Here is a 15,507-nt window from a genome sequence, read left to right as displayed (position 1 = left end):
GTAGGATATTGAATTTCAGGTTGCTTTTGCTAGGGAATAGGAGAGTTACTACTAGCTTCTGTATTTCTTTATGTCAAAAGGTAGGCTGTCTAGGTTTCTTTACATTACGGGTCAAGCTATCTATATGCATTAATCAATGTCAAATGGCTTGAGAGTTCTGACTCCCTTTTTGAGAAGAAAGTTTGTTGTTCAGTTCAGTATGTTCATTTTTTAGTGTTCAATCAGCCTCAAATGACTTGAAATTAGTACACGTTTGCATCAAGCTTGTCAACCCAAAAGTTGCCATCAGGAGCATTTGATATGGTTTAACTATCCACATGCTAGCCATTGTGCTTATAAATGGAAAATCAAGATGTGCCATCATTTCAGTGCTATACATCTACTTCATTAAGTTAGCATTATGTTATCTTCTATTTGCATTGTTGGGAAATTTATTGCTTCTAAAGCTGTACTTAATAAAGTATTGCGTGCTACTTTAATTTTAGGTAGTCTTTCCTACTATTAAGCTTTCTCCCTCTAGTGTTATAAAGTTCATGTGTTATTCTTAATTTCCCCGCCGTTCCTTTGTTGAAATCTGAAGGACCACAAATTTCCCCGCTATTACTTTCTCAAGGTTATATCATACAAGTAAAAATTGTCCACTATCCCATTCCATCAATGGAAAATATCCTTCAGAACTATAGATGCCTTGAATGGTGCTTGTTCTTACATGCAAAGCTTGCGTTGTGCTTTGTATTCTATGTTGGTATCTTATGTCAACTTTATATCAACGTTGCACTCTTGCCTCTTCGTTTTGTCATACACAAAATAGAGTAGTGATGCTTTCTATGGGTGGTTTAGTAGCTATGAAGCATTTTGTACTTGCCAAACATTCTATTTGGGCTTTTTGTTTTGCTTGTTAAAATAATATGTTAGCTTTATATCAACATTGCCCTCTTGTGACTTTGTTTCATCATACACAAAACATAATGGTGATGCTTTCTATTGGTGGGGCTATGGGGCATTTTGTGCTTGCCAAACATTGTTTTTGGGCTTTTAGTTTTGATTGTTAAGATAATAATGTGTGAGCCTTGGCATAAAGTAATCTTATGTTATTCACTATTCTACATCCAAATGGTGTGGGAAATCATCACCTATCTATCATGTTAAAAATTAGTTGAGTTAACCTTCAACTATAATAATGGATTGGATCAACTCGATTGTTTGTACAACATGCAAAGAGTAAAATAGGCAATGTTAGGATAAGGTGTATTATGTGGATTCCTATACTTGTACTTTTCACATGACATAAACCCTAAATCCTTAGAGTGAATACTAGATTGATGAAAGCATAAGCAACTTTATGATGTTTCAAGAGAAATGTGTCATGAAATATGATACATTTTTAGCTTTATAAGGAGTCTGTTTTGAACCAGGCTTGGCCACCATCATAGATTTGGTCGCAATTATGATAGGTATGAGTACTCTGCGTTGATACCACATCCATTCAATGCTTCAACTAAATGGCTCACTTATCCATGAGGTCATCAAAGATGAGATGGGTGCATTCTTTAGGGACTCCTTTTCAATGGAATCATCCTTCATACATACATTATTTGGTCATCATTAAGGCTTTCACAAGGGACACAAAATTGGTAGGCCTAGGTGAAATATTGGTTCAAGTCGCATGATCTCATCAACTAGAACATCTTGGTGAACTTTTGAAGGTGATTGTTTTTTTAGTTGGATACATTCTCTTGTGAATTAGTGGGATGAGCTAGGATCTCCATTTGTTACTTGCCACATATGCTTTTTGTAGATGTTTATATATATATATATATATTTATTTATTTATTTATTTATTTATTTATTTATTTATTTGAGTACTGGAATGGAGTTTCTTATTTTTTTACTAGCACTAATGGTATTAAGCATGAGTGCCCAGTCTCACCAACTATATTTTGGTTTATGTATTAATGAATTGAAACAAATGGTAGACGACTTTGTTAAGCAACAATCCATTGAAGAAGTTACCATTACGATGTGGTGTTTTTTACAAATACTTGGAAAACTTTTGCATGCATAGTACGTTTTGCTTGTGGAGACTAAAAATAAGGATAAACAATGAATTGTATATAATAATTAGCAAAGAAAAACATAGAAAGCTTCCAACGTCTTCGGCTTGAGGTTCCACCTATCATAGATGTAAGGAATGTGTTGCCCACCTCTAAGAAGTAAGAAAAGCGAGCTTATTATGCATTTGAGAACATACACAAAATGGCAAGGAAATTAAGTGTTGGGTTCTCAAGAATGAACTCTTTGACACTTTTCCTGGCTTAACACATTGACAACCATGATTTTTTTATAATAGTTCAAGTGCTTGTTGTGAGAGAAGGTGCTTGGGTGAGTATAGCATCCATGCTTCTCAATGGGTGGAAATATGGGGTAGTCACATACCTAAGCCACTTGGAAATAGTTTGGAAATGCCCAAATGAGCTTGAGTTGATTGACAAATGTCGTATGTGCTCCTAGTTCTTGAGACTGAAGCACCTCCCATTCAAATCATGGCCTTGGAAAGGGTTGTTGAGAAATTCCTTAAGGTTTAAAAAAATCCTTGCATAAAAAAATAATTAGAATTGCATGGGAAACAATTAAATGGATTCAAATGACACATAAAAAGAAAATTTGGGTTCTATATGGATGTAAGGTATGAAGAAATGGTTTGGAAAATATGATGCATTACATTTATTTCATGATGTGTCATTATATATTTTTGTGAATAATGGTTTTTTCGTAATGCCAATGTATCACAACCAGGGAACATATGAAGACTCAAAATTTACATAGAATATTATATATGTTGTGCCAAACTACAAAATTAACTTCTTCTCTTGCACTAGCTTGATTGGCACCTCTAGTACGACACATCTTTCAGAATACAGGCATGCTGATCAACAAAAAAAAACATGTACAAACTGATGTTTCCTATTTTCATTCTAGTAGTTCTTCAAAGTGCACTCACTGATAACCCCTTTGTTTGGCATCCATGCCTTTGCTTCCATATGACTTAACTCAAATTCTCTTCAATGTGAAAGAGGGCATTGGGATAAAAGAGAGATGACTTATTGATTATGCAAATTTTGCCTTGAAGAAGTCTGAGAGTCTTCTACACTTGATACGATGCTTTATCTTTGACCACACTCAAGTTTGATGTCCAGACACTGTCAATATGGTTCACTCCCTACACACATTCCTCTCAAAGTCAAAATGTGCACTCTTGATTGCAATGCTCATAGTCATATTCTCGAACATCAATTCCACACATTATGTGAAAATGTTTCACATTTGATCCCATAAGTCATAGTTGACCTTCAAGGAATATAATAAAATCAATCCTTTTTTTCTGTAACTAGTAATGTGTTAATTACAAAAGTCAAATTACAATAATATATGAACTATGATATAAGCTCTCAACAAAATCAATGAGGTTCTCATGACATCCCTCATCTCTATCTAAATGCATTCGTCGTTGTGGGGCTATCAAGTACCATGAGATAAAAGCCAATGCAAATGAAGGACATGATGCCTTGCTAGCCTACAAATCCCTAATTCCTCCTTTGCCAACCTCCTAGAAGTTTCCAGTAAGGAAAATTGCCATACCAATCAATGCCTTTTAATTGTCCAATGTATATTTCAAACCCATAGCTAACATAAAAACTAAGGCCTTCTGCATCCACCAATTATGTCATAATCCCTAATACCTTAAATATTGAAAGACTGTCTCAAAATGTGGAGAAGGCATTCTCAACTATACACAACCAAATATTGATTGAAACAAAGATTTTGACAGTCCACTTATAGAAACTCGATTTGTATATATAAATTCCAAATAGCCCTCGCCATTGGACAACTACTAAATCGATGTCGACTATGTTCCTTTGAATCTAGGCAAAATAAACACATTCCATTAAGTAATACTTCAATGCTTCATCTTGGCAAAACAACTCGTACACATAATTCACTAATTGTGATCATCCAAATAAATACCTTGACTTTGAAAGGAATATAAATTTGCCGCTGCCAATTTGATATTGTTATTCCCTAATCTATATTAACGCATTCTACCATCCATGCATGCCTATCATTTAGGTTATGATATACCTATCAATTAACAAAATCTCTCTCTCTCTACACACACAACACGCACATATTAAGCTCATGGCCATGGAAAGGGTTGTGGTATCCATGCTTGTGGTTCAAAAAAGTTCCTTACATCGACTTTTTAGAATCGCATGGGAAGTAAGAAAAAAGACACAAAAAGGCAAAATTGCAATTGTATTTATCATTGATGTCATATGTACAAAACTAACTTTGGGATGCAATACATGGAACTATGGTTTTGGAAATTTCCAACACACTTGCTTCATGATACATCAATAGATTCTTTTGTGAAATGAGATGGTTAAAATGTGAAGGCTCATGCTTCATATATTATATTGCATATGTTGCTCCTAACTACAAACCGAATGAGGAAATTGTACACATTGATACATGTTAGAGCCCATCTCATCATTTGCAATCTAATCCATTGGTTCCATATGACTTAATTCACATTCACTTCAACGTTGAGCCAAGATGTTGGAGCACATAGGATGAAAACCATGAGACTAGTCGACTCTGCACATTTTTGCCCTAAATAAGTTCAGGAGTTTAAGTATCACATTTGATACAATATTTTTTGTTTATCACATTTGACTATGTTTTCCACACATCTTTGACCAAATCAATCCTTGAACAAATTTCTTTCACAGTCATAGTGAGCGCTCTCGATTGTCACATTTATTAGTAAAGTTCTTGAACATCGAGAGTTGCCACTCATTTTCACTTGTATTACATGAAAATGTTATATTTTTGGTCTCGTAGCTCAAATTTGGCATCTAAAATTGATAATAAAATCTCTCTCTCTCTCTCTCTCTCTCTCTCTCATGCATACACAAAACTATACATCATGCTCAAATCCTAAGATTCCCTATGTCATTTAGTGAAATTGGTTAGACGTTGAGCTCTATAAAGGCTAGAGGAAATAGTGCGACATTAAATTTATTCAAAGTGGATAGGAACGAAATCATGGTTGTTTGAAGACTACAACAACTATAAAAGAAAATCTAGCAATATAATCACAATTTTGGGAAAGTGGGTATGGTTTAGTAGTGAACTCTTTTTAGGATTACTAGTGTAACACCTTACAAATATGGGAAAATGTGAGCAAATCTAAGTGAATACAAAGATTTACATGTTAATCTCTTCGGGGATTTCCGGTTCCTGTTTTTTATGTGTGGGAATGTGTGAGCACATTTTAATCATTTTTGGGGCGTCTCAACTCATTTTGAATAGATGGAAAGCAATATAATAGTTTTTTCCTCTTTTTGGTTGCTGATTTTTACACTCTTCCTCCCCATTTCCTTTGTTGCTAATGTTGGCTTTTGATGTATAAGAGCTCTCATCCTAATGTGGTTAGGAAGGAATAGTGAAAACAATTGAAATTGTTTGAGGAGAATATAGAAACTCGATATAAGTATTTCGTCAAGCGCAACGTTTTAGATATTGATTAAGTGGAGACTTCCTAAGTCCCATCATTAACACCCTTAATTTCAAGAATCTCATAGGAAAAGGTTTCTCCATTACTCAAATATTGCTAGCATATTAATTTTTTTTTTTTTTTTTTTTTTTTTTTCCAAAAAAAGATACTACATTAGTATTAGAAAACCGCCATAAGGCTAAACATACAAGCTATACCGATCCCCTATATTTTTCTAAAGTCTAACCATTGGCTTGAATAAACACTTTGGTGTTGAGTAGAACCACTCCACCTTACCAAAATACCGTCTATAAAATATACCATTTGCTAGCATATTAATAGTTGGGAAGCTTGAGGTTAAATCATGGATTGATAACATCAATATGATTTCATGTGGTATAATAATGATACCTTCTTCACTTTTATAACAATTCAACTTATAAGGGAAACTTAGGAAAGTTGTTAGTAAATATGTTTATGTTAAAGATATAGTTGAAATAATAAGTTACATTGAAAGCTTCTTCTAGTCCATGTGATGGGAGGGTGGGAATTGGCTCTCTAATTTTTTCATTAAACAATTTCCTCGATCATTTCCTTCTTATTTTTATGTGCCAATGTTTTGGGAAGGATCCCCAACTAGGAGAATGTGTAATATTCATTTGTTTGGGGGACATCTCAAGGTAGGTAATGAGTGCAAGCTGGCAAGTTGTAGTCGTGTCACACGTGATCCACTGATGGCATTGCAAGAATCATAACTACAAAGTGAGAGCACACTAATTGGGAAATGACTTTGTACTCATCGTGAAAACCGGCCTTGGGAAGCATCTAATTTGGAAGTTGGCTTGTACTAATTGTTACAACTTGGAATGACTTTGATTAATTTGGCCCTTAACTAGAAGTTTATGATATTCCTTATTTATGTTTCGAATCTTGACTTTGTTTTGATTACAACCCCCCAATTTGATCCAAGCATATCACAAGAGATTTTACAACATTCTTTTTTCTTTCAATATCTAATACGCACAAGCATATTATGTAGTTTTACTGAATATAAATATTCTCTTCTCATTTGCAAGCTCATGTTCACCATTAAGAAAATGACACTTAAAAAGACTAATTAATTAATTAGCAGCCATCAAATATGGATAAACCTCAATCCAATTAAATTTAATCTTGACCATTGCATCAAATAGGAAGTCCGATTCAACGGGAACAAGGGTACTCTTTTATACACTTATCACTATGCCAAGCACCTCCCCTCTTGCTATTAATGCCATCTAGTTTATTTTAGACATGTATATGAGTTGCACTTGTTCCATTTGAATTTTGTCGAAGATAATTGACTATACATGTGACTTCTCATTTAGGACACTAAAGTCCATGCCACAAGGAGCTTTTGATCATAATGGATGCCTTCAAACCATTTGCTTGATGGTTCACTCCTTAGATGATAAGAAATCACATGAATAGACAAGTTTAATTTGATCCACTTTTTTGAGTTGAGCACAATTTGCGGGATCATTCTAAAGAGATGAGGATAGAGTCACCATGGTAGGAAATTTCCCTTTGATGACTTGAACAACGCATGTGATAATATAGGCATATACATACCCCTTACACAACCAAAGGGGATTAAAACCATAGACGACGGTTATGAGGCACAAGATTTAACATTATATAATATTGTTGATATAGGAAGAAACTATAATATGGTAATTGGTTATATCTATGATCAAGGGAAATTGGAGCCGAGCATGATGCAATATAAACATTGCCCATTAGAAATTATGTAAAAAAACCTCTATCTAGTAGGCTCTACAACCATTCCTTTGCACATGTAACAATCATGAATGGTGATAACTTGTCTATTTCTCTAGCAAAAGTACAAATAATGGGTATGTCCCCATCTTTGTGCTTAGAAATTGTTCCCTAGATGTATCCCACGTACTTTTGAGCTCAATCTCACCAGTTACTTGTTTACTTGATGCCAATATGATATCATCTCTCTTTGGCCATGGTTTAGGCCACCTCAAGGCATTACAAAATCATCATCGTCATCATTTGTCTAATGTGGAACATGCTTATACGTCTTTATAATCTATCCACATTGTATTGAATTATATGCCCCTCTTTATCATGAGTCATGACCATGCACACACACACCCTCTCTATCCCTAGTCTTTACTACTTTCCTAACACATATGTATTTTTTATGCACATTAATGAATCGGTAATGGTGCAACACTTTTTCCATTTTTTATTCGTGAATGGTATGTCATGACTCATAACCTACTCAAATGTGTATATTATTTCACATTTGTACTGTGTTGTTGTCTTCAAGAAAAAGAAGCAATGTGATAGAAGCTGTTGGACACACTATGACACTTCGTGTTCATATTTGAAGGCACCAAAAGTGAATCTAGCTATGATTTCATGATAGGAGAGAAAGAGAAAAATAATGTACAACAATGTAGAAAGATTTGGAATAAAAATTTAATGTATGGAGAATGATAGCAATGAGTGAATGTCTTATCTAATGCAAAGATCTTGATTCTTCACCTAGCGTTGTTCGGGCAATAATCTGAAGTACACAGTTTCTATAAATGTGAATATAGAGGCTAGGTCTACATTCTTTTGTAATTTGTACTTGACACAAACCATATGGAGAACATAAGGCGAAAAAACAATGTAGTATTTAATTAGTGAATCAAGTACACATAAGTAATAGATCAATCCTAGAACTACACTGGTTTGTACCATTGAGCTCAATATGAAATGTACATATGTTAAACTTAATCATAGGGACACAACAATTGACAGTTTATAGGAAGGACATGTTTTTGTTATTGTCTTCCATATCGAAATATCATAAGCTTCATTCTTATTCAATATCAACTTGTGATGAATGATAGCATTCTCTTATATGTGCATGTTATATTTGGCCATTTTGCTTCTCACAGGAAGCAACTTGTAAATGACCTCATGAATGTGCAACCTTTGTTCTGGTGTATGATTTGTGCCCTTCCCATTATGTTTATATTACATGATAAATTGTTGAATCTTAGTAATTTTGTGGGATTACAAAGCCTCGTGGAGACCAAACTAGTAAAAATTTGAATTTGTGGTTCAATCTCTTTGTTCCAACTTGTGCATCATGAAAAAAGAAAAATCACATTTCTAGGCCTATAGAGAATTTTCTCAAAACACTAAAAGTTATGGAGAATATGTTGAATATAATGCTAAGTGATGGGCTGTGGATATTTAAAATTGTTGTGATCCAAAACTTAGTGTCAAGTATTTGTATAAGATGGCATAAAATATATCCTTGAAAAATGATTCAAAATATAATATTCATTGGTTTTCACAAGACTTTGTGTTTTAAATTCAGATACTGTTGATTGTCTTCATGCACGCTCGACAACTTGTCTTGGTCCATCTACAAACTCTACATACATTCGAGTTAGACATACTTATAATTAAGTATATCTCATCTCTCACGTAGGGAGATATTATCTAGGAAAATGTCTTGTTACATTTCCTAGGCAAGACTACAACATTTTGTAGAACTTGAACAATTTCATCCTATTTTGTATTATCATGGATTGATAGTATAGTGGCATTGAAGTACGTGTTTTGAGATTAGTGGTGAAAGACATGATAATATAAATGCTACTCATGGAGCACAACACAAATATACAAGAATTACAAAACAACCACGGAGTTATAGAATGCGTGCAAATATGAATTATCCTAGTGTTTTAGGAGGGTGACCAAGTTCTATCGCTCAAGACAAGAATGTATTGTTTAACTTTCAAATTTAGCCTATACTTAAAGTAAAGCATTCAGATGATCCAAAAGATCTTGACATCATTGATTGCCCGAAGTCCTTTCTACATTTAATTCTTAATTGCACACCTTCATTACTATTCCATACAAAGGTGTTTGACAATACTTACTGCTTCTAAATAAGATGAATGGATTAGAGATTTACCAATTGTGCATCTTAGTTTGGAAACACAAATGTGGTTGTATTTCAATGCAATAATCTTGAATATACTCACGCATTTATGGAAATATCTAGGACGTCTTTCTAAATTTCATATAGCTTAGGACACATTAGTTCAACAAAGGATTTAGTCTCTTCCTTTTGTTTTGTCTAGACCTTTGTCATTTGACTTGTTCCCCAGAGTCCATTGACAAGAAAGAGAGATATCAATATTGATTTGCATCCAGCAAGTTTAATGTGTACAATGCTCTTGAATATGTGAAAGATTGATTGCCAGATTTTAAAAATAGATTTGAATGAAATAATTCGCTCTTACAATGAATCAATTAGAGGCCAACTTCCTTTCAACGGAATCAATTAAGGAGATTAGAGACAATGTTCCAAAGATTTGCCAGATTGTTCTCATAATTTAACAATCATAATTTATAAATATATGGTGGTGACAACATCCAAAAGAATCCACTAGATACTAGTCATTATAAGGGCTACCCAACTTTGTTGGCATAGACAGAGGTAGAAAGGGAATGCATGTTGGTCATTGCCGTATCTTATTTTTTGTTCAGGTGGAGAATGTTTACCTTTTTATGGTCAATAGTGAAAATATACATGTCAATGAGTTCCGAATCTTTGAAAAATTTGGTTGGTCATTTTATAACTCATAGCAAGTTCTCTTATGCACTTTATTCGTGAATTGACTACATAAGGTCTAAATGAGCTTATTTACAATATTTCTTATTGGGATAAGCTAGCTACTATTGTTACAAAAGGATCATCATTATGTTGGACAGAAAAAGGCTACAAAGGCTTGAACAATAAGAGAACATTATAATACCAAACAAGTTGAAAGTTGTGAGTTATCCTTTACAATAATCACACTCAATGACATGCATATATTGTAGTGTTTATATACTTCTTTAGTTGGAATCAAACATCCAAAATAGAGGTACGAGGTGGGTTTTAATCATTAATTTCCTAGGTACATGCCTAGTGAGCTCAAGTCTTGTATTCGAAGAGCTACAAAACAAAACAACTATCAATGGCATTGTCTTGTAGTCCTAGCTCCATATGTCTATATAGTGTTGTCTAAAAGTAAGGCTTGAAATATGAGTCATATGCTAGAATGGCTATGGATGCACTGGCAACAAAAACATCAATCATGAAGAAAACTTAGGCACACCATAAAGTTAGTTGTTAGTTTGATCCCATTGTGCAGGACTCAATTTTCTTACTTAGAAACACGGTCATAAAAAAAAAGCAACACCTCAAGCTTGGAATAAAAGTGCACCAACTCCATACTCTACTTTTTGTAATAAACACTTGGTGCTCAACTTGAAGGCACATGTGTGTGTGTCAATGTGTTAGTAGTGACATTATATAACCAATGGGGAATTGAAGGGGAGTATCACGAGAACAGGTGATAAGGGGAATTCGTAAGCCACGTTAGTCATCGGCAACAATTCGAGATTGGTTGGGCAACAAGACGGGTGTCAGGGTTCGTGTGATCAAAGAGTGAAATGGAATGAAATGCATCGTCACAACCATGAGAGTACTTTGAGGAGGAAGAAGAAGAAGAACACTTTGGTACCCACATTGGGGAAGTCATGGGTACCCACGTTTTGTCACTATGTAAATAAATAAATAACACACACAAAAAACTGAATAAATAAATGAATGAAATGAGAAATAGATAAATTTAGCGAGGGCCCAACAATAGCAGTACCATTAGTCGGACGACGGATGTACGCGAAGGTCGAGGGAGAGTACACGTGTCCGATTCCCATTAGTCAGGCCTTTCCCTTTTTGGTATTTCTTTTTCCTCCTTTCAGGATCGTATTTTCCAAATCCAAAGTTTGACCATCTTCTCTCTCTTTTTTTTTATTTACAAAAAAAGAAAAAAAAAGGGGAAAAAGAAGAAGCAGAATGACGTGGACATGACGTGGCACAAGCGTGGACAGGACACGGACGGATCAAAAGCCCCCCCGGCTTTCTTTTTAAAATTATTATTATTTATTTATTTATTTATTACTATTATTCTACGCAAACGTGCATAATTATATTCTGTTCGCCCAATTTCTTCTTCTTCCAATCCTCATATTCCTCCCCCCCCCCCTCCTGCAATCTTCATTCCACATTAATCACACTAATTATGCTCCCTAATCACCCCTCCTTTTCGCCTAATCCTCCCCTCCCGGCCTAATTAGACCCCTCCTAATCCCCGCTTATGGGCCTCTTAATTGCCCTCCTCCTCCTCCTAATCACCCTCACTCTCTGTACCTCCTCCTCCTCCCCCTCCTCTGCTGTCTCCATCGCCTCCTTCGATGATGCTACTCCCCCCACCGCCCTCACCACTGAAGCAGAAGCCCTGCTTCGCTTCAAGGAGCAGATCCTCGATGATCCTCAGCAGGTCTTGAAAGGCTGGAGCAGCTCCGATGCCTCCTCTGTCTGCCTGTGGTCGGGTGTTAGCTGCAATGGCGATGGCCGAGTGCAGAGCTTATCTCTCTCAGGCTCTGGCCTCTCTGGACCTCTGCAGCTCGACTTTCCGTGGATCCCTTCCCTACCTTTCCTGCATTCCCTCGACCTCTCAGCGAATCGATTCACAACCAACTTCACAGACCCATCATCATCATCTTCTTCTTCTTCTACTGCTACTTCTTCAGACTCTACAGTTAATGCTGCTTTTCATAAGATTAATCTTAGCTACCTCAACCTCTCCCATAACCTCCTCTCTGGCTCCTTCCTCTTTAATCTCTTCGCCAATTGTAGCTCCGATTTACCTAATCTGCAGAAAATCGACCTCTCTTACAATGCCATCTCGGATTCTATCCTCGGAAGAGAAAACACGGATGCCGCGGCGGGGATATTCTCGTGCCCGTCCCTGCTCTATCTCGATCTCTCTAACAACAACATTTCCGGAACCTTGCCGGATAGTGTCTTCTCCATGAATTGCCGCAACCTCACTTCCCTCGACCTCTCCTCTAATCGCCTCGCTGGATCTATCCCATCTTCCTTGCAGAATTGCATTAACCTGATCTCCCTCAACCTCACCTCCAACCTCTTCGTGTCCGCCTTACCCGACCTGCTGGCCGATTTCCCGAGCCTCCAGAAACTCTACCTCTCCAACAATCAATTTACGGGGGAGATCCCGCCCAACCTCTTCGCGGGCAACCTCTGCACGTCCCTGCAAGAGCTCGACCTGTCCAGGAACAATTTGTCAGGCTCCCTGCCGCCCACGCTGAGCCGCTGCAATAACCTGCGGAAACTGAAAATTCATAACAACAAATTGGGCGGCAATTTCAGTGCCATTATTAGCGCCGATTCGGATCTTCCATCTCTGGAGATCATCCAGGCAGCTTTTAATGAATTTAGCGGACCCCTTCCTATTAATTTGATCGATTCATGTCCTAAGCTGAGGATTCTTGATCTCGGTGGTAATTCTCTGTCCGGCTCCATCTCCGCCATGAATTTCTGCTCACCCAACTACAATGGATTAATATATCCTCTGGAAGAGCTGCTTCTACCCAACAATCAGCTATCCGGCTCCATTCCCCAATCTATTGGTAACTGTTCTAGGCTCATCGTTCTGAACCTGAGCTTCAACAATCTGACGGGAAGCATCCCAGCAGAGCTTAGCCATCTTCTCAATCTTGAGACTCTCTCCCTGTGGCAGAACAAACTCACGGGCACCATACCTGCAGAGCTCGGAAACATACCTCGCCTTAAGAGCCTCGTTCTCAACAACAATCTTCTCTCCGGTAGAATTCCTGCCCAAATCTCCCAATGCAGCGACATGGAATGGCTCAACCTCAACAACAACCAATTGAGCGGAGAGATCCCGGCGGCATTAGGGCAAATGCAGAGGCTAACCTTACTTCTTCTCGGCAATAACTCGCTGAGTGGCGAGATTCCGGCGGAGCTCGGGAACTGCTCGCAGCTGCTGTGGGTGGATCTGAATTCGAATCAACTGACGGGTTCCATCCCGGGGGAGGTGGGCCGCCATTCGGCGAGCTCTCTGCAGAGGCCAGTTTTGTCTGGCTATCAACTAGCTTATGTTAGGAATCCGGGCAGTGCCTGCAGAGGGCTAGGGTTAGGGATCATGGTGGACTTCACAGGTCTCACGCCTGAAGCGCTGCTGTCCGGATGGTCGCCATTGGGAGATGCTTGTGGGAATGGCGTCCATCCTTTGGTCTATGTAGGGGGCAGCCTCTACGATAACCCAGAGAACAGGACATTGCAGTACCTTGACCTATCATATAACCAGCTGTCGGGAAAACTGCCGGAGCAGATGGGCTCCTGGGTGTCTCTCATCAGCCTGGCTCTCTCTCACAACCAACTGACGGGTCCATTGCCGGAGAGCTTCCGGTATCTTCGCACGCTAGGGGTCCTGGACATCTCCTACAATCATCTGGAAGGGAGCTTGTCGGCTCTGGCCGCCTGTACGCTGCTGGTGGCTGTGGACGTCTCCAACAATTACTTCAGCGGCGAGATCCCCTCAGGTGGCCAGCTCTCCACGAATCCGGCTTGGGTCTTCGCCAACAATTCGGGTCTCTGTGGCCTGCCGCTGCCGCCTTGCAGTGGCGGCGGCGGCGATGATCTGGCCCAGGCTTGCAGAAATAGCGGCGATCCTAGATGTGCTTCCAGCGCCGCCGCCGCCGCCGCCTCCAGGAATCGTCTGCGCGTGATATCGATGATGACCAACAGCATCGTGGTCTCCGTCTTGGTGGCTCTGCTCTGCAGCTCCGCCCTACTGGGCTGGCTGATTCTCCACAAGAAGATGAAGAAGGACCGGAAGAAGGCTATGGAGAGCGCTCTGCTGAGCAGCCTGCAGCAGGCGTCGTCGAGCAGGAGCCGGAGCAGCAGCAGCGGAGGCGGAGGCGGAGGCGGAGGCTGGAATCTGAGCGGCGAGAAGGAGCCGCTGAGCATAAACGTGGCGACGTTCGAGCGGGCGCTGAAGAAGCTGACGTTCTCGCAGCTGATGGAAGCGACGAACGGGTTCAGCAGGGAGAGCCTGGTGGGGTCGGGGGGGTTCGGGGAGGTGTACAGGGCGGGGCTCAAGGACGGCACGGTGGTGGCCATAAAGAAGCTGGTGCAGTTCAGCTGCCAGGGGGAGCGGGAGTTTGTGGCGGAGATGGAGACGCTAGGGAAGATCAAGCACAGGAACCTGGTGCCGTTGCTGGGCTACTGCAAGGTAGGGGAAGAGAGGCTCCTGGTCTACGAGTTCATGGAAGGAGGCAGCTTGGAGGAGGCGCTGCATGGCGGCGGTGGCGTAGGAGGCGGCGTAGGAGAAGGGGCGGAGGAGAGGGTGGCGATGAGCTGGGATCGGCGGAAGCAGGCGGCCAGAGGGGCGGCCAGGGGGCTGGCGTTCCTGCACCACAACTGCATACCGCACATCATACACCGGGACATGAAGTCCAGCAACGTGCTGCTGGGCGCGGACATGGAGGCGCGGGTGTCGGACTTTGGGATGGCCAGGCTCATCAGCGCCTTGGACACCCACCTCAGCGTGAGCACGCTGGCGGGCACGCCGGGCTACGTGCCGCCGGAGTACTACCAGAGCTTCCGCTGCACCAGCAAAGGGGACGTCTACTCGTTCGGGGTGGTGCTGCTGGAGCTGCTCACGGGGCGGAGGGCCACGGACTGCGCCGCCGCGCCGGCGGCGGAAAACGGCGGCGGCGGAGGAACAGGGCAGAACCTGGTGGGGTGGGTGAAGCTGAAGGTGGCGCAGGGCCGGCGGATGGAGGTGATCGATCCGGCGCTACTGAGGGAAGGCGGCGTCGGCGGCGGGAGCGAGGAAGAGATGATGCTGTACCTGGAGCTGAGCTGCCAGTGCTTGGACGACGTGCCGGCGCGCCGCCCATCCATGCTTCGCGTCGTCGCCCTCCTCAACGACACCGACCGATTCAACCCCCCCTCCCCTCCCCCCCTTCACTAACCTAAATCAATCGCC

The 15,507-nt window shown here is 40.1% G+C and overlaps 1 protein-coding gene across 1 annotated transcript; it reads left to right on the top strand.

The window, feature by feature from the left end:
* Positions 1 to 11,689: 11,689 nt before the first annotated feature.
* Positions 11,690 to 15,507, top strand: LOC147856347 (receptor-like protein kinase BRI1-like 3). Its single transcript, XM_087329280.1, has one exon. It carries the CDS (start codon positions 11,785 to 11,787, stop codon positions 15,490 to 15,492), a length of 3,708 nt encoding a protein of 1,235 aa, XP_087185406.1. The 5' UTR covers positions 11,690 to 11,784; the 3' UTR covers positions 15,493 to 15,507.

Source organism: Azolla caroliniana, unplaced genomic scaffold, assembly GCF_043228905.1.
Source record: "Azolla caroliniana isolate FFs.n. ecotype wild unplaced genomic scaffold, voAzoCaro1.0.p SCAF_13, whole genome shotgun sequence".
NCBI lineage: Eukaryota > Viridiplantae > Streptophyta > Polypodiopsida > Salviniales > Salviniaceae > Azolla > Azolla caroliniana.
The sequence above is the reverse complement of the archived record's forward strand: the minus strand, read 5'-3'. Positions and strand labels throughout refer to the sequence as shown.